Source organism: Myotis yumanensis, unplaced genomic scaffold (genome assembly GCF_028538775.1).
Source record: "Myotis yumanensis isolate MYYU_CA2020_CCGP unplaced genomic scaffold, mMyoYum1.0.hap1 SCAF_10, whole genome shotgun sequence".
In the NCBI taxonomy this organism is placed as follows: Eukaryota; Metazoa; Chordata; class Mammalia; order Chiroptera; family Vespertilionidae; genus Myotis; species Myotis yumanensis.
The window spans coordinates 7,065,322-7,088,830 of record NW_027223761.1 but is presented as its reverse complement, the minus strand read 5'-3'; the positions used below and the strand labels follow the sequence as shown (position 1 = coordinate 7,088,830).

The 23,509-nt window shown below is 58.8% G+C and overlaps 1 protein-coding gene across 3 annotated transcripts in view; it reads right to left on the bottom strand.

The window, feature by feature from the left end:
- LRP5 (LDL receptor related protein 5) overlaps positions 1 to 23,509 on the bottom strand; it is a 75,077-nt gene that overhangs the window by 34,011 nt on the left and 17,557 nt on the right. For all 3 annotated transcript variants that reach the window (XM_070427686.1, XM_070427689.1, XM_070427687.1), the window contains exons 2-5: positions 14,338 to 14,734; positions 9,849 to 10,046; positions 9,203 to 9,399; positions 8,506 to 8,637 (exon numbers count right to left, since the gene is read on the bottom strand). In XM_070427686.1, the coding sequence (XP_070283787.1) occupies positions 8,506 to 8,637; positions 9,203 to 9,399; positions 9,849 to 10,046; positions 14,338 to 14,734 (924 nt within the window). The remainder of the gene's footprint in view (positions 1 to 8,505; positions 8,638 to 9,202; positions 9,400 to 9,848; positions 10,047 to 14,337; positions 14,735 to 23,509) is intronic.

The following is a 23,509-nucleotide window of genomic DNA, read 5'->3' as shown; positions in this document are numbered from 1 at the left end:
CGGCAGATTCAGCAGAGCCAGCAGGGGCTACGTGTGCCCAGCCCTAGCCCTCCAGTTCCAGGTCAACACAAAGCCTGGAGCACCCCCCCATCAGGGAACCCCACTATCAGTGTCCCTTAGAAAGAAGCCTCAGTGGCTGAGGTGGTGATTAAATGCTGGGAAACATTAGTGGGTGTTAATTGACTCCGAAGGGGGGTCTCCCACATCCCTTCGGCTGCAGAGCCTTTGAGGTTCTTATTTGAGCTTTGCCCAGAAAATGAGAAAATTGCAGAGACTCCGATACCAGGAGGAATCAGGGAGGGAGCCGCAGCCCAGACCGTTTGCCTGATGGTCTGAGGAGGCCCAGACCGTGCCCAGCAGGGAGGTAGCAGGGCACTCTGTCCAGGGCCAGGCCAGTGTGGGTGCAGACAGAGCCACTGGCCTGGGCCCTGAGGCCACTCACCAAGGCTGCTGCCCACAGGTAATCCCCGAAGGGTGTCCGCAGCGAGGTCAGAGCAGCAGCCTGGCCTCGGGCTACCTGGGGGTAGGTGCGGGGCACGGTGCCGGCCATAAGGCGGACAGGCCGACCCCCTCCCTGGGACCAGACATGAAGCCTAGCTAGGAGTTTGTTTAAACACCAGGGAAGTGAACTGTTTAGAAACTAACAGTTTGGCCAAATGGCTTTCCTTGGGGTTGTCTAAACAAATAGCCGGCCTCACAGCGCTGCCAAGAAAAGTGAAACCTCCCCTTCCCTGGCTGGGCAGCAGTCCCTGGAGCCTCCTCCTTGGGGGGGCTCCTGACCGCGCCCCTTCCTCCCTGCACACACACCCCCAGGCAGGAAGGCAGCATCTCGGCCTCAGGGCCAAGCCCGGGCCGCAGGGCACAGGCCGGGTCGGACACGGCCTTCCTGACAGAGGGTGTTCAGACCTGAGGGGCGGCCTGATGTCATCCCCCCCACACACACACTCCCTGCCAAGCGCCCTCCACCCCAGGCGCCATCCCTGTGCCAAGCCCGGGGTCACAGACAAGGTGAGACACAGAGAGGGGCGGCTGTAACACACGGCCACAAACTGGGGGGCTTATACCAGCGGAAACGGACTCCCTCACAGTCTGGAAACCGGAAGTCAAACATCAAGGTCTGACAGGCTGTGCTCTCCGCGGGCTCCAGGGGAGGGTCCCTCCCGCCTCTTCCAGCGTCGGGGGGTCGCCGGCCACCCTGCCGCTCCACTCCGGGGCTCGAGGCTGCCTCACTCCTCTCTGCCTTCATCTGCACGCGGCCTCCTCCCCACGCGTCTGTGTCTACGTTTCCCCCTTACAAGGTCACCAGCCACTGGACTGAGGGCCCACCCTCATCCCGTGTGACTATCTTAACTGGGTTGCATCTGAAAAGACCCTCTTTCCAAGCCAGGTCACCTTCACAGGTTCCTGGGGGGACACAATCCAACCCACACCAGGCGGGGAGCAGAGTGTGAAAGGAAAGGTTTCTCCGAAGCTCCAAGGGAGGGAACTGCGGACAAAAGCAACAGCCTGGGCAACAGCACGGAGGCCGAGCAGCAGTCCACCTGCAGCTGGGGGGGAGGCGGGGGGGGGGGGGGGGGGCGCGGACAGGACAGGCACTGACCTATCAACGCCCCGCATCAGGCCGATCTCAGCCAGGAGGCCGGGGGCCCACCGAGGGTTTGAGTTGTCACACAGGCCACAGCTCTCCCAGAACAGCTCTGGGCGCAGCCCTGTCTTCGAGGACGCCTGGCGCACACAGCACGCTGCGCACACCGCAGGAGCCCAGCCGCAGGGCAACACGCAACCCTGAGACAAGCGCCCGGCAGGAAGCCCGCGCATGTGTCCGCTGTGTCATCTCTGGACGGCCCAGGCCCTCCCGCTCGCCTCCAGCGAAGCCCGAGCGTGTTCTCTGCAAAGGGCAGGAGATGATCCTGGGCCTCGACTGTCTCCACCACAGGCACCCAACGCTTTCACTGCGGCCCCGACGCCGCCACAGGCGATGCGTAAGCAGAAGTGTGAACCGTCCTCTGTGGACACGGAACGTGAATGTCCCATCGTGTCCCACGTCACAGAACGTTCTCCCTGGGATTCTAACGTCAAAACCATCTTAACTCCCAGGCTGCACAGAAACAGGCAGCGAGCCTTCTGCCCACAGGCGGTTTGCTCACCCTCGTATGAAAAGTACATGACTTGTCACAACAGCAGAGTGTAAATTCTAGTGACCGGAACTGTGTAAGAGACTAGATTCAGAGAAATCGCACATACGCTTCCCTCTATTTTCCTGTAAACCTCAAGCTGCTTCAAAATTAGAGTCTATTAGTGTTTTTAGTTAAAGGCAGGTAAGTCAATAAGAAAACCACCCAACCTCAGCAATGCTCAGGCGAAGACCACAAACACAAACTAACAGGAGAAACAGCACAGGAGGTAAACGTGAGCAACGAGGCACCTCTCGGAGAAATGCAAACAGGAGAGGCCCACGGCTGCCACCTCGGTGGAGAGGCTCGCGCCGCTCTCACTGTGGGTGCCACATGCCCCGCCTCCCAGGGGACCCACAGCGCACAGGCGCCCTGGACGGCGCCGCGGCTCAGGGACCCCTCACCCAGCGAGGTCCCCCCTGAGAACCCAGCCCGAGGCCCATGTGGACCCTGGTCACCGCTTCCTGGTCAGCAGAGTCACTGTCATCTCTGCACGAAAACAGCAAAACCCAAACCGAAGCACAGAGCCTGCGAACAGTCTCACTGTCCCACCACACACGGCGTCAGGTGACAGCAGGCCCCGGGCTGAGGGCGCCGCGCAGGCCCGAAGCGCTCGTGAAACGGTCCACGGGGAAGTCAGACACGACGCCACACTCGCGACGTGAACAAATCCCGCAGAACCAGATCTGGACAAATCCCGCAGGGAAGATGAACGAGAAACGCAGCAGAACACTCGGAGCAGCGATTTCTGGGTGGCAAAGTGATGGGTGGATTTTATTCTCTCCATTATTTTTTATGATGTTTTCCTTTCTACAGTGAAAACAAACGTTGCTTTATAACAAGAAAACACCAAGACTTTTAAAACACGGGTGGGTGCACGCGTTTATCCCTCGAGGATCTGGAGGTCTAGCGGGGAGGCCGGTCGGACCTGGCGGGTCCCCCCGGGCGACGCGGGAACGAATGACCCAGGCCTGCATTAAACTGCCACTCGGGGACGTGGCCTCGGGTTCTGAGCCGAGTGGGAGAAAAGAGCCACAGGAGGAGGGAGGAACGGGGAGGGGAACCCGAAGGTCCCCACAGCCTAGGAGGAGAGCCTGCTAGCAGGTCGGCCAGAGCGGGGGAACCTGAGAGGTCCTCTCGGTTAATCGCCACACCCCAACGTGGGAAAAGGGGGTTTTGTGATGAGCAGAAAAAGGAGTGACCACAGCAGCCCGGACGGAAGTGGAAGGGCCCCCCCACCCATCACCCAGCAGGCAGAGTGGACGTCACCACAGGTCCCCGATGAACCACTGCAGCTCCAAGGTCATGGCCCAAGGACGGGCCCCCCCAGAGGTCAGCACCACCCCATGCTGGGGATGGATGCAGAGAACAGCCTCCCTCGCCTCCCGGACACCCCTGCCAGGCCTGCGCCCAGCCCAGGCTCCCTTCAGCTGCCCCACAGCAGGCAGAGCCGACTTGGGCCACCTCCCGGGTCTGAAGCCGTGTGGAAACAGCCGGGCCCCAGCCCAGGCTGCCGTCCACTCTGCAGAGTCGAAGGCCATAAACAGCTTCACAGCAGGCAGGCGGCCGGCTTATTTTTGTTTTTTAGCAATTGATTGAGTTTCTCCACTGCCCCCCTGGGGTAAGTGGTTGGACAAAAGCTAAAACCGCAGCCCAGCATCCTGGCCCAGGAAACCGTGCCGAGTGACCACGGGGTCACAAGGCACAGAGGAAGTGGCCGGGCCGGGCGCTGGCTCCACTGGAAACCTGAGGCCCGAGCAGCTGTCCACCCGCCTGGCCCACCCCAGGCTCCCGGAGATGAGGCTGCAGCTGCCAGGAGCGGCAGGGGCACCGCCGGCCCAGCTCTAAAACGGGGGTCGCTCCTCTGCCCAGAGGCCTGGGGCAACCAGAGAGCAGCAAGGTCAGTGCCAGCCTGGGGACCCCCCTGCAGCTGGCCCTTCCTCCCGTCGCCAGGTGTCGTCCCCTCACCTGGTCCTCCGTCACCTGCTCTTCCCCCGCCGCCTGGGGCTGCTCACCACCCGGTGGCACCTGACTTCAGCCCCACCCCCACTTCCTCTCTGAGTGACCTGGAGCAAGCACCCTGACTTCTGCTCCCTCACAGATAAAACCCAGGTATGGATAAGGCCCCCTAGCAAGGCGGGGAGAGTCCCCTGACAATGCCCATGTGCCCGGCAGCCCAAGGCCACAGCCCCAGCACACGGTCCTCATGCTGGGGGACCAGGCCCGCCACGTTCTCTGCGCACAAGGGGACAGCTGCACACTGAAGGCTCATGCCCCGGGCAGAGATGGGCTCAAAAAAGAGACAGAGACACAAAGGTGGTTTGTTGGGCAAATTAAAGATGAGTGGCCCTGCCCGGTCTCTGGAGTTGCCTTATAAACTGTGAAGTGCGGTGCCCTTGCATTGAGCCGTGTGAACCGCTGAGGCTCAGCCACCTTTGGGCCTGGGAGGTGGCATTGTCATAAGGTTCAGCCGATCCGAGATTTGGACGGCCACCACGGGGTGGGTTGGGTGGTAGCAGTCCTCTTCTTGAGCCTGCTGGGCCGGCACACTGCTGAGCCCTGGACTCGTCTGTACCCCACCCCGTGCCTTATGCTGCCTGGGCCCCAAGGGCAGAGGGGCGTGTCCATGCGCCCAGCCAGGCTGTCTCACGGAGGACAGGGGATTATCAGGAGGGGCGTCCCTGCTGTTTGTGGAACGGCACTGGGACGGCTTCTTAAAGACCCACGCCACGTGCTGGAGCGGTGGGACGCAGCCTCCTCCCCACCTAGGTCACTGCCTGTTCTCAAGCCCCACACACCCACGGTTCTGAGTTTCAGGGCCGCCCATCTTTGTGTGTGTGTGTTTTTAAAAAATATATTTGTGCCCTAACCAGTTTGGCTCAGAGGATAGAGCATCAGCCTGCGGACTGAAGGGTCCCAGGTTTGATTCCGGTCAGGGGCATGTACCTTGGTTGCAGGCACATCCCCAGTAGGGGGTGTGCAGGAGGCAGCTGATTGATGTTTCTCTCTCATTTGATATTTCTAACTCTCTATCCCTCTCCCTTCCTCTCTGTAAAAAATCAATAAAATATATTTTAAAAAATAATAATAAATAAATGGAGGTCTGGGGCCAAGGGGAAGGGTGCTCTGGGCAGCAGGCACAGCAAAGGCAGAGAGCCGGGCGCTCAGAGGGTGGGATGGAAGGAGCAAACAACCCACCTCTATGGGAACAGGAGGTCACGGGTGGAAAAGACCCTCCTAGTCTCTCTCTGATGACAAGCCGGCAACCCAAGGCATCAGCCCAGCTCAACAGGGGCGCTCTGCGCACCACCCCAGGGCACGCCAACTTGCACAGGCAGAGGAACAGGGCCACGCTCAGAGGAACCCAGGCAGGGAACGGGCAGCCGTCACCCAATCCAGGGCGAGTATCAGGGGCACGCGACCCGGCGGGGCTGGGCAGGTGGGACTTCCTCTGGGCAGCCTGGGGCTCTGCCAGGACCTGGACTCTAGAAGCCCAGAACCTGACTCCGAAGCGAGGGGAGACATCTGAGCCCCGGGGCCACCTGGGGCCGGGCTGGGGCTGGGCTGGGGCTGCCCGGAGCACGGGGGACCCCGGGCAGGCTGGGGAGACAGGGCCAGTGTTGGGGTGGCTGCAGCGAGCGAGCCAGACCAGAAAGGAAAGGGCTATTGGGTCTCATCCCACAGCCCAGGACGACCGTCTTCTCTTTCCAAGAACAGGGCATGCTCTCCTCTCCGCTTTTATTCGACGTAAACGTTGGTCTTCAGGCTCTGACATAAAGAGCCTGTGTGGTTCCATTTCTAAAACGTTCCGGACCGGGCTCATCTGGAGCTAGAAGCCAGGACAGCGGCTGTGCTGCGGGGCGGGGAGGGGTTCTGGGTAGCGGGGAGGTTCTGTATCGGGTTGGGCGGTGGTTTATACAACTGTCAAAGCAAACCAGACGCACACTTAGAATCTGCACGCGTTACTGTCTGCAAGTTATGCCTCGATTTCCAACAAAATAAAAGTCAGTGCTCGGCCTTGTCATCCCATTTCCTGGGACTGTGCAATCTCACTTTTCAGCCATTAAAAATTCACTGAAAAATTCACGGTCCACGGCCGAGACCAGCAGCTGCCTTCCGTCTGCAGAGTCAACGCCAATCACGGCACGGGTGGCGGCGGCGGGGGCCACAAGGGCCTCCTTTCTCTTCCCTCTGACCCACTTCCCTAAGTGACGACAGCCAGACTGGGAACAAATGCGCCCCTTATTCCTCAGCCCCGAGCCTCGGCTTAATCCGCCCGGACAGACGGATGGATGTGAGGGGCTTTGAGACGTCGGCCAGTTGTCAGTCTGCCCCTCAGACCCAACAGTGACGCCTCTGTTCCCCCCGCCCCGCCTCGGCCGGCCATCGTCTTTTTGTTTCCTGTGCCTGCGAACATCTGTTAAAACTACTTCTTGGCGAGGTGGGGCAGGCGGACCCGTAAATCACGGCGTCGCAGCCGCCCGCCTGCCCGACAGCCCACGGTCTGGGTGGGGGACCGAGAACCCGCCCCGGCACAGCCCGGCCACCCTGGGCGGTGAAGCCCCAGGGCCCGGACACTCCCGTGAGCCACCTACCCAGGTCGCTCAGGCCCAGAGCAGGGGTGGGGGGAAGTGGGGTGCACTGCCCAGAAGCACCCAGTGTGGGGACAAAAGTCAAAACAACAGGGGCACGTCCCACAAAGCCGACCGCTGAGAGGCTGGAGCGAGGGAATCAGCAGGCCTCCTCGGACGGGGTGGTAACTCCCAAATAAGGCCCCGCTACTGCTGTTTTTAGCCCATTCCACATAATTGGAAAAACATGGGGGAAACCGAAGCCAGCTGGGCGCCTCAGCGGAGCGGCTTCGGAGGGGAGGAGGGGGCGGGGAGGCTGGGCGGGAGGCGGCGGGCGCTGAGATCGGGGCCAGCCCCCAAGGGCTCCTTGCATGCTGGTTTCCAGGGACAAGAGTCACTGGGTCCCCCCGAGTCCCCCCAAGCCCCTGGCAAACCTGGGGCCGCTTGGTGTGACTTCCTTCCTAGTCTCAAACCTCAGGACCCGCACCAGGGCCACTCACCAGGAGGGGCTGGGGGTCCTGAGACAATGCACCCCTGAGCCCAAAGGAAGGGATCCGAGTCTCACGCTCGGTCCATGTGGACCCCACATCCTGTGCACACAGGCATCCTGGACAGCAGCCTCTCCTCTGACCGCCGCCTCCCCCCCCCCGTGCGGAGGGGAATCCTCTGCGCTCCCATCTCACACGGGCGAGGAATGGCTGACGCAACCAGCCCCACTCCACCTCCACCTGCGCTCGGCAGCCAGAGGGCCCGCCCCCACTCCATCCTCCCCTACGAGGGGGATGCCTGCACACTGCTGGAGGCCATACCCATTTCCCGGGTCCGAGCATCCCCACCACCTCAGCCCTTTTCTTGGGGAAGGCACCGACCCCCTATATAAGGCTGGCTTTCATTCGCTCAGAGTCAGGAAAAAATAGAATTCTCACAAATTTTCATTTCAACTCCATGAAGCAGACACCCGAAGCGAGAGTCCCAGGCACCTAAGTCACGCCCAAGGTCCCAGCTGCAAATCCTGAGACATTCCTGGAATTCTGGTGCACGCGGGAGCCTCACCAGCCCCTTAACAAAAACTACCTGCACGCGTCCCCACCGGGCCGGGCGCCTGCACAATCCACCTTCTGGGAGGGAGTCCTGTCCACCCCCCACTCCTTCCCCAAATGCCCACATGCAGCCTGGCCCCAAACACCCCGAGTGGGCGGAGATGGCGACCGATCCTGCCGCCAGCCACCCCTCCCTCTCCCAGAGCAGACATCACAAGCCGATCCAACACAGGGCTCAGCCAGGCATCACCAATCAACACCAGATGCAGATCCCTCTTAGTCCAGGGCCAGGCCCAAGCCGGCCCTCTCCCGGCAGCACGAGTCAGAAACAGCAAAAACAGACAGAAGGGAAACACCCAACAGGGAAGCAGGTTCCAAGGGACGCCCACTTCCAGAGGAGCCCGCAGGGGCCGCCACCTGCAGTCCCGAGGCTCAGACACCACCACAGAGCAGGGGGCCCTTCCTGAAACAGTCGGCGTCTGAGCCCTCGGAGCACCGAGTGCCTGGAAATTAAGGGGGAGAATAAAAAGGTGGTGAAATACCTAAAAGCCAAGGAAAGACACGGCGTGTGGGAGAGGCCAAGGGAACCGGGGCGTGAAGGTCCCATCAGGAACCTGCTCTCCACCGAGCTTCCCCGGGGTCATCACAGGACGACCCCACGGGGACCGACGGGGGAGAGCCCGCCTGCCAGGGCGGCGCAGCCAGCGCCACGCGTCTCACCTGCCTTGCACGTCTTGCCGTTGTCCTGCAGCTGCACGCCGGTGGGGCAGGCGCACGTGTAGAAAGGCTCCCGCGGGGACAGCAGGCAGAGGTGGGAGCAGCCCCCGTTGTCCTCCTCACACTGCGTGTGGACTGGGGGAAACGGGGCCGGGTGAGAGAAAGTTCCAGAACAGGGCCCCCGACCTCCCATGCCCTGGGAGCCCCAGTGTGTCCCTCTGCCCCATAGCCATCCTCCTGGGGCATTGGGGGTCACCACGGCACCCCATCCCGCCTCCCCGCTGATCCCACCACGCCCGGCCATCAGCCCCGCCAACTCCTCCCATTTCTCCCAGCCTCCCTCCCGGCCCAGGTGTGGGCATCTTCCCGCCCCCAATCTTCCACAAGAGGCCCTCATCTCCTGCAGGGCCCCACAACGGACACCTCCTCCAGCAAGGCCATCTTCAGCCTTCCCTGGCAGGATCTCAGAACCTGCCTATATGGTCATGACGGGGGACCTCTGGAATAGGCTCTACACTAGCCCTGCAGGGGGGCCCCACCCAGGCCGCTTCCCAGCCCACCCCTGCACTCTGCACATCTCCCTCTGCTCTAGCAAGCATCCCCTTCTTCCCCCACTAGCCTGAGGATAGGCCTCCCCCAGACCACGGGCCCCTGGGGGGGCGGGGCACTAGCCCCTGCCCCACCCGCCCACCCGACTCACTGTAGGGCTGCCGCTCGGGGCTGAGCACTTGGATGTCCATGGGCGAGTAGAGGGCACGGAGGATCTCCTTGCGCTTCTCCCCAGTCCTCTTGTTGCAGGCGTGGATGGAGCGCGTCTGCCAGTCTGTCCAGTACAGCGTGTCCCCCGAGAGCGTCAGGGCAAAGGGGTGCGTCAGGCTGCCCTCCACCACCTTCTGCCTGCGGGTGTGGAGGAAGACGGGGGTGCAGGGACCTGTTCAAAACCCGGTCGGACCCTGGGGCTTTAGGTCCACAATCCCTTGTCTGCAAATCCACAAGTCTGAAAATTGAAAGCGTTTTCTCCTCATTTAACGGCCAAACCTGTGCATGGATGCGGGGCTAAATCACTTCGATTTCACTGAGAATGAGCACTTTACATCTTGCTATAAAGATATTCACGTGGCCGATGGCAGACGCCACCCCAGACCCTGCTCGGGCGTGATGTTAGATGAGGTGTGTGCGCTCTATTACGGTTCTAAGTAGGAGTTGTGAAGTCCTCAAGCCCCCAGGATTCAGACATAAGACGATGGGCCTGAGTTAAGGACGCCTGCCCACCTCCAGCGTGGCCTGGCCAAGGCCCTGCTGGCAACTGGGGTGCAGTGGGGGCCCACAACTGGGCAGCCACTTACCGGAACGAGCCGTCCAGGTTGGCACGGTGGATGAAGCTGAGCTTGGCGTCGGCCCAGTACAGCTTCTGCTCCTCCAGGTCGATGGTCAGCCCGTTGGGCCAGTAGATGTCTGAGTCCACAATGACTTTCCGGGTGCTGCCGTCCATCCCCGCCCGCTCGATTCGGGGTGTCTCACCCCAGTCTGTCCAGTACATGTACCTAACGAGGGGGCAGGGGAGGAGGTAACAGATCTGCTTTTTGTTTTTATTTTCTGCCTCCACAAATGCAAACAGGAAACAGAGAGAGTGAAGGTGCCCCAAAGACTCAGCCAGCAGAGACAACCAAAGCTTAGGGCCTGGGCTATTACTACTTCCGATTGGTTTTCTAAGCAGTTAGTAATACGTAAAATAATTTTTAACAAAGTTGGATAATCAAAATATACCATTTCCAATCGTTCTCATTAGCAATATATTCCGGGCACCCAATCTTTTTAACAGAAATTCTCCTTATTCTATTAATGGCAATTAGTACTATAAATTATTTAAATAACTTCGCAATGGGTGTTGGAATTGTAATCTGATATTTTGCAACTATGACAATGCTGTAAATGAACCTCTTAAAGACCGTTACAGACGTGTGAGATGGAATGCAACTTAGCACTAAAATGAAACACCAAGGAAGAACCTTACAAGTACATTAAGTGGAAGAAGACAATCTGAAATGGCTACACGCTGTGGGATCCGACCACATGACATTCTGGAAGAGGTAGAACGGTGGAGACAGTACAAAGATTGGGGTGCCAGGGGATGGGGGGCGGGGGGGAGGGTGACCAGGCGGAGCACGGAGGACTTGCAGGGCAGTGACACTGCTCTGTCTGATGCTACGATTAAACCTCTGTCAAACGCACAGTATCTGCAAGGGAGTGCAGGAACTCTCCACCTTCCCCTCAATTTTGCTGTGAACTGAAAACTGCTTTAAAAAGTGAAGCCTGCCCTCACCGGTTTGGCTCAGTGGATAGAGCGTCGGCCTGCGGACCAAGAGGTCCCAGGTTCGATTCTGGTCAAGGGCATGTACCTTGGTTGGGGGCACATCCCCAGTAGGAGGTGTGCGGGAGGCAGCTGATTGATGTTTCTCTCCCATCGATGTTTCTAACTCTCTATCCCTCTCCCTACCTCTCTGTAAAAAAAATCAATAAAAAAAGAATATATTAAAAAAAAAAAAGTGAAGCCTATTAAAAAAAAAAAACAGCACCATGTACGTGGAGTGGACACTGAACTATCACAGCAGGTGCCCCTGGGTGGGACTGGGCTGGGGGGCGGAGGGGGCGGACTTGTTTTTGTTCATCCACATTCTCACGTTTCCAGCGAGGGGCACCCACCCACACAAAACCTCCACCTCCTCAAAGGCTTCCCATCTGATGGCCCAGCAAGTGAACAAAGACATTAGGTGTGACCCCAGGCAGCCAGGTGACAGGTTCACACCCACCAGCGCCCAGAGACTGTCCCAGTTTTCCACCTGAGTCTCTATGCAGAGAAGGGGGACGGTGTCGGCTTCGCGGAGCCCCTCGCCCACTCGTGGTGCATGAAGCTCCCCAGGTGGCATGGTCTCCCAGTCCCCTCCCCCGGCGTGGACACGGATCCTGGCGTCAGCAAACCCGTCACCCTGGGCCTCAGCGACTGTTGCAGAGACAGCGGCTCATTCACGCTGGGCTGAGGGGGGTGAGTTGGAACCCCAGCTGGGAAGGCAGGGGCTCCCAGGAGCCAACTGTGCCAACGCCCGCAAGGGCCTGCCCAGACGGAGGAGGCGGCGCCCGCGACATCATGTGAGTCTGAGAACAGAGTCACTCCGTGCGCCCACGGGCTCTCTTCTGTGTGAGCTGCTTCTCTCTGTGCCGACCGCTCTCGGCCTCCATTTCTTCAGAGGTCAAACCACATCCCATTTCAGCAAAGCCCGAGCTGCCAACCCTCACGACCAGCGTGGTCATCAGGGAGAGGGAAATGATACACATACAGCTGCCATGTGCCCCCCAGGGGAGCCTGTAACCACAGGAGCTGCGGGTACCTGAGCCCCCACCACCCCGTTCCGTGGGGTCATGCCGGCTTCTTGAGATGGGTCATCTCTGAGCCGGTACCATCACCACCTTCCTGTGAGGACTTGAAAATGAGCAGGCGCTTCGTACAAAATGCACCCCCTCCTCCCTGCATGGTGGCCAACGGCACCCAGCGGCGGTCACCGAGCTCCCCGGCCCCGGGCTGGGGGGACAGACAGGAGAGAGCACCTCTCCAAAAGGCTGCTGTCTCCTTTGCATCCAGTGAGAACTCGACGACACGGGGGAGCGGGAATTCCGTTCCCAGGGGGCAGATGAGAAAACCGGGCTCTGCACGGCTGGCCCGCCCCAGGTCACGTGCCAGCGGCAGCTCTGGGAGCGCCGGGCGGTGCTCGGGTGAAGGCCAGGTCCTGGCCATCATATGACTCAGCCCCTGCCAGCGGCCTGGGGGTGGGTGCACTTTTCCTGGCAGCCCAAGGCTCGCAGGTGCTGGCGGCCAGCTCGGCAGAGGCTCCCGCCGGCCCGGCGCAGAGGCCGGTCTCTCCCCTGCAGCCTGGAAGGACCCGGCCCTCCTGCTGCCCGCCGCCCTCGGAGGAGGTGGCAGGAGGATAAATCTCCGAGCAATCCCCTCTCGGCCTCCCCGGGTGCTCTGCTGCGGGCAACGGGACAGGCCAGAAAACGGGAAGGCTGGGACCTCCGGGAGGAGCATAATTCACATTCCTTCCCCCGAGTTTCATAACAGAGGCCGCTGGTTTCCTTAAATGGGGAATTTGCGAGCCACTCGGTTACCAGAGACGGGCTGGCGTGGACGTGCTCTTGCAACGTCCTGAGCGCGGCCACAGGCCCGGCCAAATTCCACGGAGGAAAATCAACTTCCGAAGGAAAGCAGTGCGGCCTGGGCTCTGTGCAGAGGCTGCGGTTGTGGTTGTGTTATTTTAGGGAAGGGCCGCTCTGCATTTTAAAGAGGGGGTTAGGTTTTAGCCCGGCTTTAACCGGGGACCTGAAGCCACTGCAGCCCCTCATGTGGCACCGGCTGGGCCGCCCCCAGCACTGGGCTGCTGTCCTCCAGGGACTCGTGGGGGGGACCGTCTGGCCCACTCTGCCTCCCTGACACTGCACCACGTCCTGCTTCTGGGGTCCGTGGTCCCCCTAGCAGTGGGCTCTTGGTCACACACACACCGAGGTGGACATTGGGACGGAGGACCTTCCTGATGGGAGCCAGGGGTTTCCCCCCTTATCTGAGGGAGGACCCCCGTGGGGGATGGTGTCACGGGAGGGCACAAGGAGATGGCAGGAGCTCCAACAGGACTGGGAGGAGGCAAAGCTGCTCCTTGCCACCTTGTGCTTGAGGCCAGGACGGAGGACAAAACCCGCTGTCCCCACTCGCAGGCAGCGTCCTGCCCCAGGACTCGGAGACCAGGATCTGGCGAGGGCAGCAGTGCTGCCCACACTCCCAGGGCCTGACCTGGACTCCTCCCTCCTGGGCGACATGGTGCCTCGGGGGACAGAGCAGGCATCTCTACCTCCATCACAAGCACAGAGGGGTCCGGGGACCACGGTCCATCACTCCCCGCTGCGTCACCTGGCGAGTGGGGGAGACCACAGCTGTCTGCGCTGCCTTGCTCTTCAGACCCATTCCTGGAGCAGGGCAGGCGTTGGGGGGAGGTAGACGGGGGAAGCTGGGGCCTCAGCAAGTCCTGCCCAGGACGCCCATGCAGTCAACTTTGCCCCTCGGGGCAGAGGGGGGACCTGGGGTAGATCTGGGGGAGAATTCTGAGGCAGGATTTCAGAAAGGATTTCAAATATTTAATGAGAAAAGCCAGAGCCAGAGGCTGGCCGGCTCCCAGAGGTGGAACAGGCACAGCCTGCCTGGCCGGGAGCGGGAAGACCGCTCCCAGCCAAGCACCACGTGCCTCACCACCAAGGCCAAGCCCCTCCCAGCAACATGGCAAAAGGCCGCAGGAGGGAGAAAGAAACCTTCACGTGGACACGGAGACCGGATTCCGGGTGGGGAGCGTGTTCGGTGTGACAGCAGCTCACCCTGATGGAACCCACTCAACGTTCCCGGTGTTCTCTGTGACGTGTGACCTGGTCACACCGCTGCACAGATGGGGACAGGGAGGCACGGAGCAGCGCCCCTCACCCTGCTTCCTGTCTTTCCCTCTGACCCACAGGCACAGTGCCAGCCAATCCCGCTGGCTCTGCCTTCACAGTTCCATCCCCACTCAGGGCACAAGCCGGGGTTGCGGGCTCGATCCCCATAGGGGGCGTGCAGGAGGCAGCCGATTGAGGATTCTCTCATCACTGATGTTTCTATCTCTCTCTCCCTCTCCCTTGGTCTCTGAAATCAATAAAAATATATTTAAAAAGGAAAAGCAACTTAGGCTCAAGTAACTTCTAAAGGAAATCATGACCTCACCCCACCCCACCCCACCCCACCATGGGGGCGGCCGCTGGGTTTACCCGTGAGCGGGGTCCAAGGCGATGGCCCGAGGCTGGTCAAGGTCCTGCCAGAAGAGGACCTTCCGGGACGTCCCGTTGAGGTTGGCCACCTCGATGCGGTTGGTCTCCGAGTCCGTCCAGTACAGCTTCTTGCCGACCCAGTCGCAGGCCAGGCCGTCCGGCGACACCAGGCCGGAGATGACCACGTTCTGCACGGCGGCCCCCGTCTGGTTCAGGTAGGTCTGCTTGATGGCCTCTTCGCTCACGTCCGTCCAGTACACCGTCCCCTTGGAGAACTGGAAGTCCACCGCGGCCGCGTCCTCCAGGCCGCTGACCACGACGGTGGACTCCAGCTTGACTCCGCCGGCGTCCACCAGCCGCACATCCCGGCGGTTGGCAAACAGCAGCAGCGGCGAGGCTGTGGGAACAGAAGCAACCCGTGAGGACCACTGGCTGGGCCGGGGCGCACAGCCTGGGGCAGGGGCTATGGCACCGCCACCCTGGCGCCCACCCAGCCCGAGCCCAAGGCCCTCCGTCCTTCTTGCCGCTCCCTAAGGTGCTGCTAGGAAGGGGTCGGACAGGCCCACGCCTCGCCACTCGGGCCCTTTCGATGCAGGTGCGCACATGGTGCTGTCACAGGCCCCGGGACGTCCCCCTACCAGGCTGACCCGGCTCCTGCCCGGGCACCCCCTGCTGAAGCAGGCGGGGAGAGGGTCGTCGGCTCCTGCTCCCACTCTAAACCAGCATCTCTGGTCTCAGGAGGGGGCAGGCCCCCGACGCCAGAGGTACCCAGGTGTGAGCATCACCAGGTGGATGGCCCACAGACCGGAGTCGCCAGCCGGCTGCTTTCCAGCCAGGAAAGGAAGTGGCGGAGGGCGGTGCGCAGGGGGCGAGTCGCCAGCCCCAGCTGGGGACAGGAGAAGTCCCCGAGGTGACAGGAGAGGTGACAGGAGCGGGTCCGTGCCAGAGGCGGACAGGGCTGGGAGGAGGGGAAGGAACTCTCAGAAGCTGCCCGAAGCCCGGCGCCCGCCAAGATCCTGGCTCTGCTCTGTTCTTTCTCCCCGAACTGGAAAGACCACATTTCCCCGCGGTTTACACTCTGGGCCGTTCAGGTGCACCCTTCAAAGGCCCACGAGGACGGGGGTGTTTTTCCATTTTCTGTGCTTTCCCAACGGAGACTCGGGGAGGGGCGGCTCTTCCCTGCGTCGAAGACAGTTAGCAACTCACTTCCTAAGTGCGCGGCGGCACTCCGTCACCTGGGAGCTCACGGCGAGGGGGGCCTCTGCGTGGGTGGCTGCCCGCCCTCCCCAGCTGGCACCGCTGCACCTTCCCTCCAGTCCCCTCCTCGGGGCCTGGGCCACCCCAGCTAACGTGGCCCCGTGCCAACGAGGGGCCGGGTGCCCCAGCTCATCCGGGAGACGGGTCCTCCTCTCCCACAGGTGGAGAAAGGTGAGGACAGGACGGACAGAGGGAGGCCGGGGTGGGGCGGGTGGGAACAGGGCCAGGTGGAAGGAGGAGGGGCCGGCGAGACCAGAAGGGCACGGTGAGTGGCGCGCAGGGGGCTCAGACTCCACCTGCGCACACAGGACGGAACCGCGAACCCACCCTCGTGTTCTATCCCAGCGGGAGACAGACCAGCAGTGACTGCACGCGGTCAGGAGACGTGGCTCCGGGGACGTACACTCTGTGTGTGGAAAAGCAGAGCAGGGCGAGGGGCTGGGTGTGCCTGTCACATGAGACGGCCTCGATGGTCTCACCGAGAAAGTACCGCCCGGGCAAAGACGTGAAGGGGGCGAGGGAGGCCTGGAGGGAGGCGTCCCTGGCGGAGGAAACAGCCGGTGTGAACGTCCCGGGGGAGCACACGGAGGCAGGCAGACCCTGGTGCCCCATGCTTACCCCACGGACAAGCCCGTGTGCCCAAGACCCCCTCCTCTCACAGCCCCCCCAGGTCAGGGGTCGCAGCTGCATATCTGCCAGATAAGAAGGCTCTTAGAGAGGTGCCTGGCCCTGGCTGGGTGGCTCAGTTAGTTGGAGCATCATCCTGTGCACTGAAAGGTTTCGGGTTCGATTCCCTGTCAGGGCACACACTAAGGTTGGGAGTTTGATCCCTGGTTGTAGTGTGTACAGAAAACAACCAATTGATCTCTCTCTCTCTCTCTCTCTCTCTCTCTCCCACACACACACTTCCTCTCTCTCTCTCAAATCAATAAAAAAAAAAAAAAAAAAAACCACACAAAACAAAATGTATCTTCAGATAAGGATTTAAAAAAACACACACACACAAAAAGGTGCCTTGACCGGTCCAAGGTCACTCCACCCAGGATGACCTCGTGACTGGTGGCCTGAACGTTGGGCAGCGAGAAGAAAGAGGAGGGGCCAGGGGACAGCGTGAGAGCTCGAGCCGCTGGCCCAGCCACCGCCGCGCTCCAGGACCAATGCGAAGGAAGGGAAAGGTCCCAGCCACAGGATTTGCTGCAGCAGCCTTATTTGTAAGAAGAAAAAAAACAAACAAGCAAGCAACACATCCCCAATATCAGGATAACTAGGCTGTTCTCAGTGGAAAGCTGTGTCCATTAAAGCATAGAAAATGACGGCAGTAACATCAGAAAATGCTAAGTCAAAACACACACACCGACTGTGGCTCTCAACTGGATGTACGCTGGGACCGTGGTTACGAGAACATGCGAGGTGGGGACAAAATCTGACAAGGAGACGGGGCAAGGGAAAGAGGACCTTGTTGAGTCTCCGGGCAAATAGATTCTTAATGTCTGAACCCCGTATTCCGCTTATGTCTCTATGAAGTTACCTGTACACTTTTTTTTCAAGGCCACGTATCACGAGGGCCAACAGAGGGGGCCAGCCCTCCAGGTGTGAGCTGGGAGCCAGCTCAGGGTGCCGGCTCAGAGCAGGACCGGCTCAGACCTGGGCCTCTCGGACCTCGACGTCCGGTCTGTGAAATGGGGCAATCACCGCACCCCCACATCAGAAACTATAGGGCTGCGTCAGGACAATCCATACAAAGGCTCCGCCTGGTTACAGCACAGTCTGGTTACGGCACATTTTAAGCGCTGGATAAACACCAGCCAGGCTGCCCGAGGCAGTTGTAATTCATACAACGTTTCATCCTTTCAGTCCCCGGCGAGCTCTGCTACAAAGGAAAGAGCATCGATTCAGACTCAGGTTCGAATCCCAGCCTGGCCCCCAGCTGTGAGGTTTGGAGCAAGACTTTTCATCTCCACTGCCAGCCTCACTTTCCTCACGTACAAAGCAGGAGGAGGTCGCTACTCTTAACAGGCGGTGCTGGCTGCTGGGGCAAGCAGTCCCACAGCTCCTCCAAGGTGACCCAGCAAGTCCGCGCCTCGGTCTAGCCCCGAAAGGTCCCTGAAGATAGGGACTCGGAGAAATAGACACCCACGTCCACGGCAGCATTAGTCACCATCGCCAGGAGGTGGGAACAGCCGAATGTCCATGACGGAGGAACGGAGACGCAAACTGTGCTTTATGGGATATTCCTCAGGAATGCGGTACGGACACACTCAGCATAGATGAAGCTTGAAAACATGACGCTCCGTGAAGAAGCGAGACTCGAATTATAATGATTCCGTGTCAAACCGGCCAATCCACAAAGACTCATGGTTGTCGGGGGCAAGGGGAGGGGAATGAGGCGTGACGGGCATTTTGGGGGGTGATGGGAATGTCCTGGGATTAGGTAGAGGTGGTCGCTACACAATACGGTGCCTGTGCTAAGTGCCGTTCGAGCGTTCACTTTAAAATGCTGGTTTTATGTTACGCGAATCTCACCTCAATAAATAATTTTTTTAAAGGCATCACTGCGCCCTGAGACCACTAATTTCCCCATGACCGTCTTTCTTCGTCCTGGCCTCCCAGTCTGTCTCACGAGGCACAGATTCATTTCCGTGACCCCGGATGTATACAACCCCTGCTCGGCACGACCCTCGGGACACCCCCTCAAGTCCTGTGGGTTCTCTGTGCCTCCCAGGTGGGGCAGTGGGAGCAGAGGTGGGGTGTGTCTGACTTCCCAAGACCCTCGGCCAGTCGGTGCCAGAGAAAAGGCCTGTCCCCCCTCCAGGCCCAGCCCGGTGGAATCGGGAGTCTGAAAGTGAGTCCCGGTGCCAACAGCCCCATTTTAACCCGTGTAAGCATATCCAGCTTTTATATATAGAATTCGTAACAGATGTGTGGGCTTCCATTCCGATAGCCTGTGTTTTACACTGTTCACATGGTTACACTAAACACAGCCCGACTCAAGGTAATCCAATCCCCTGCTACTGCACCAAAATCAGCCACATTTTAAGAACATGCCTTATTGATATTCACCAAGCGTTACATTGCTCACTGGAGCAGGCTGGGGCCTGGACGCAAACTATGGGTTCATCCGTCAGGAACGGTCCTTTGTCCCGTGCCAGCCCCATGGGGAAGGCCAAGAGATGGAAATCAGCGCGGGGCCACATTCAAGGAGCCTACAAGGGCTTTGTAATCTGCCCAACGCCAGGACATTTTACACGCGTGTGTGTGAGCGCGCTCCACACACACACACATGCAGTTAACCACCTAAGCAAGAAGAACAGGCAGCTGAGTGACAAGGACAGGCGGTGCCTGGAGCCGGGGGAGAAAACGCTGTCAGAGGGCCCTGGCAGTCTTCTGGGAGGAGGAAGAGCTAGCTATGGGTGGCCCTGGCAGGCTTCCTGGAGGAGGGGAGACTGGAGCCTTCAAAGATGAACAAGACTTAGCAAATGCTGAGCATGCCCTGGCCTGACACCAAGATGCATCTACGCACTCAAGTTAATTAATTCCACTCACAACGGCTCATAAAGAATTTCCTTGACGCCTAACAGCTCTGAGTGCCTTCTAGCTTGAATTTCTCAAACTGGTTATTCCCAACCGCTACCCACCCTCCGCACCACCTTGTACCCCCATCCCCAGGGGCAGGAGTTCCTGCTTGCCACCTCTGCCCGGGGCCACACCTCCAGGTATGCCTGGGTTGCTCCCACCTTCCCTCCGCTGTCCTTCTGTCTGCCGGCCTACCCCTGCGCCAAAACCACGTGCCCAAGTACAAGGGCTCTGCCATCTGCCCACCATCTGCCCAGCCGGTCCCTCCTGATCACTCCTTGAGGCTGACATGAGCCCACCACACTCCCTTACATTTTACAGCCAGCTTCCCAAATCCTACAAAATCTGTTGCAATTTTTATGGCATTTTACATTATGTTTACAGTATAAAAAAGCAACAATGTCACAGCCTAGCTGGGGGCAGGAGGCAGAGAGATACACAATGTTGCTTTATTGTATGAAAATGGCTTCAATCCATAATTAAATTATGGTGCAAGACCAACAATGCGAATGTACTTAAAGCTACTGAACTGGACACTTGGGTTACGATGGTATAAACTTCACGTTATGTGTAACTTACCACAACTCAAAACAATGTAAATAATAAAAACAGGGTGTAGTAAGATTATAGGATACTAGAGGCCCGATGCACAAAGATTCGTGCAAGAATGGGCCTTCCTTCCCCTGGCAGCCGGCACCGCCTTCACTCCGGACCGGAGCCGCCTTTCCGCCTTCCCATGCTGCCCAGAGGCCCCAAGTGGCTGGGGCGGTGCGGAACGCCTGCATCCCACCCCACCCCTGGACGCTCGGCGCCTGCATATACAAATTAACCTGCCATCTTTGTTGGGTTAATTTGCATACTCACTCCTGATTGGCTGGTGGGTGTCGCAAAGGTACAGTCAATTTGCATCTTTCTCTTTTAGATTATAAGCCACTAAATAATATGACTTAGAACTACAGTTCCAGCCCTCCACTCAGGATTTTTAAATGGTGGTTGGTCATTAAAGCATATCTACAACATACTATTTATTTGCATTTTTAAACCAGTGTAGACGCATCTATTCCTAGTTCATTTACGGGTTCAGAGCCAATACTCCTGTTTGTGGGATGTGGAGAGTGATGTTTAGAAGCCGCGACCTGGGCACTGGGTGTGCTCACTGCTGCTGGGGGTCACTCCTCCGGGCCTTCTCGGGAGACAGAGCCAGGAACCCACCCACGGCCCATCCTCTTCCCTCCCAGGCTCCACCTGGAGAGCATCCCTAGTCGCTGAAATGTATTCACATCCCCAAACCAATGCCAACGGGGCCGCTGTGGCCACTCCTGGGCCTCGTCCATCATGAGGGGGAACCCGCGGTGCTCTGCTCATGCCGTAAACAGTGTCCTCTTCGCAGTGTGGTTATCGTCCCCCGGTCACACGTCTGTGCCTTTTGCTGGTGATGTCACTGCTTGAGGCGGTGCCGGCACAGTGCTGGGGTGCTGCACGTCTTGTTTGTAAACTCGAGAAGGGGTGACGTGCTTCGCGGGGAAAATGTGTGCTAGGTGAGTGCTGTTCGGGCCTGAGTGAGAGCTGCAGGGCGTGGGTTCAGTGTTAATCAATCAACAATATATACTACACAAGGCGTCTTTAAACAGAAACGCACACAAGGTTGTGTATTGATGGGTGGATGAAAATGCTGTGGCCAGAGGCTCGCAGGAACCTAACCCCGTGCTTCCACTGGGAGCTACGGATCAGTATCGGCAAACTCGATGTTTACGGTAACTTTCTAGAACGTAAGTGCCACGTGTAAGAATCAACTGTGTATACATATGTGCACTTTTATACACACACCTATACTATTCCTACATCTAGCTGTGTGTGTGTGTGTGTGTGTGTGTGTGTGTCTGTCTGTCCTGCTGATTTTAAACATGTCCTCAGGGTATTTTCTAACCTTCCTACTTACTACGCTTGTCAGTACCTTCAAAGTAGATACAGACAGTCCTCGGGTTACGTCGTTTCATGGTTACGTCGCCATCTCCCATTTATTTATATAAAAAAAAAAAGTTCCGTCATTTCAACATATGTACATATGTGCTTTATGTTTTTTATTATTTATTTACCACAAGTAAAGGTCCAGAATTGTTATCTTCCTTTTAAATTCTTTTACTGTTTCACTTCATTACTGATACGTATGTGCTCCATGTGAGTGACGTAGGTGCTTATGTAGGTGGGTTCTGACTTACGGTGAAAATCGCGTTACGTCGCACCGTAGGAACGGATCTCCGACGTAACCCGAGGACCTACGGTACCTGGCTTCTGTGACTGTCTATATATTTACTCCTGCTCAATATAACCAACTCCCAACCACTCTTGCAGCCTGCGGGCCTGCCACTTCTCACCCGCCCCACCTCACTTCTCAGACGCCGACACCCCCGGCCACATCACCACTGGCCCCTCTGCATGGCACCCCTTGCCACCCCGCTTCATTGAACGCCAGGCACCAACATTTCTAACGGGGGAGGGAAGGGAAGAGGAGAGGAGGGAAGGGGAGGGGAGGGGAGGGAAGGGGAGGGGAGGGGAGGGAAGGGGAGGGGAGGGGAGGGGAGGGGAGAGGAGGGGAGGGCACTGTGGGGAATCATATGGCATCTATAGATCCATTTGGGAAGTGGCAGCTCTGAGACACTGTCCTCCTATCCATGAACAATGATATAGGTCTTCCTCCGTGTCTTTCTGTAAAATTGTATTATTTATTGCATACACTCTTGGCCATTATTACTTAGATATAATTCTAGGTGCTTTAACTCAAGTTCATCATCATTTTATAAAAACTAGCAGGACTACCAAGGAGACGGGACAATTCCCACGAATCTTATGGTAAAACATGGATCCTCAACAGAGACTGGGCTGGGCGGGGCCTGTCCAAGGCTCCCTCCCGGTCCCCAGGCAGGAAAGCCCGACTTCCCGTCCAAGAGGAAACGCGTGAAAAACACTGATCTGGCTGAAACAGAGACATCTGTGCAGTCCCACGAGTGCGTGCAAGGGGCCACCCGGCTCGCCGCGAGGGTCAGTCCCTCGGCTCAGCCCCTCGGCTCCACGTGCGATGCGAGAACCGCGCTCTTGACTGCCTGGAACAACGCTCAGGGGCCTTAAAATGGCTGGAAACTTCACGCCGGCATTCTCAGAAAATCATACCTAAGCTGCTCATGGAACATTCCTAAGGAAGGTGGGAGAAGTATACACACCACACTCACTTTTTATGTGACCAATCCCTGAAGCCGGGACTCCCCCCGCCCCCGCCCCCAATGTTCCGTCCCCGGCACCCAGCTCAGCGGCGGCCACGTGAGGCCTCAGCAGCCGGGACGACCACCATTCATTCCAGCGACGAACCCCACGTTTATCTCGGGGTTTTCCGCAGCTCAGCCAGCGCGCCCGGGACACCGCTCTGCAGTTGTCCACATGTGCTGAAGCAGGCCTGACATTTACGACGACAATAAAACCTTAGGTTTCCTTGAACTGAACAGATGTCCTGCCTTTTATGGAAAGCTCAGCACACTCCAACCTGCAGGCCTGAGGGGCTGAGCCAGGCGGGACCCTCGATAACATCTAACACCCCAGGTGGCTCCACTCGCCCCTTCAGCTGAGCTGCCATAGCCCCCCATCTAGCCACACACCTAAGGACCCACGAATCCAGGGAACACCCCCAAATTCTCCTGGTTCCCCAACGTGGCCTCGGCCCCCCAGGCTCCCCTACATGGATCCCACCAAGACTCCAGCAGACACCAACCTTTCCACCTCCGTGCTGTTTGCTGTTCCCACCCCCACAAACCCTCCATGGTTGCTACACCTGGCCCAGGTGACAGCCGGGGCCTCCGTGAGCCTGCCCAGCTTGCCCCACCTCCCTGAATGCGTTGTCTGAACTTCCCCAGACAGGACCCACAGCCCGAGGCTCAGGGCAGGGATGGCTGATGCCACTCCAGGGCCCATGCAGAGCAGGGCCCGGTTGCCAAGGGGCTTCTGGGGGAGGGCCCTGCTTCCGCACCACCCCCCAGAGGTCACCGAGATAACGATCGATCGACCGATGGATCGATCTGTGAGCTGCTGGCATTGTGTAAACGTACTGACTACAGACCATATTCTGCTTCAAATCAGGGCGGATATAGCCAAGGTGGGCACAGGACTGCATCCTGGCCCCAGGGACGGCCCACTGCTTCCTAAACCAGGGCTGCTCAGTTAGAAAGAGCTTGTATCACAACCACAGGGCGGGGAGCTCAGAACAGAGGACTAGACCCTCCTGGGCGGGGCGGGCAGGTGAGGGCTGGGAAGCAGTTGGGGGAACCTTCTGGAACACTGGAAGTTCTACTCTCAA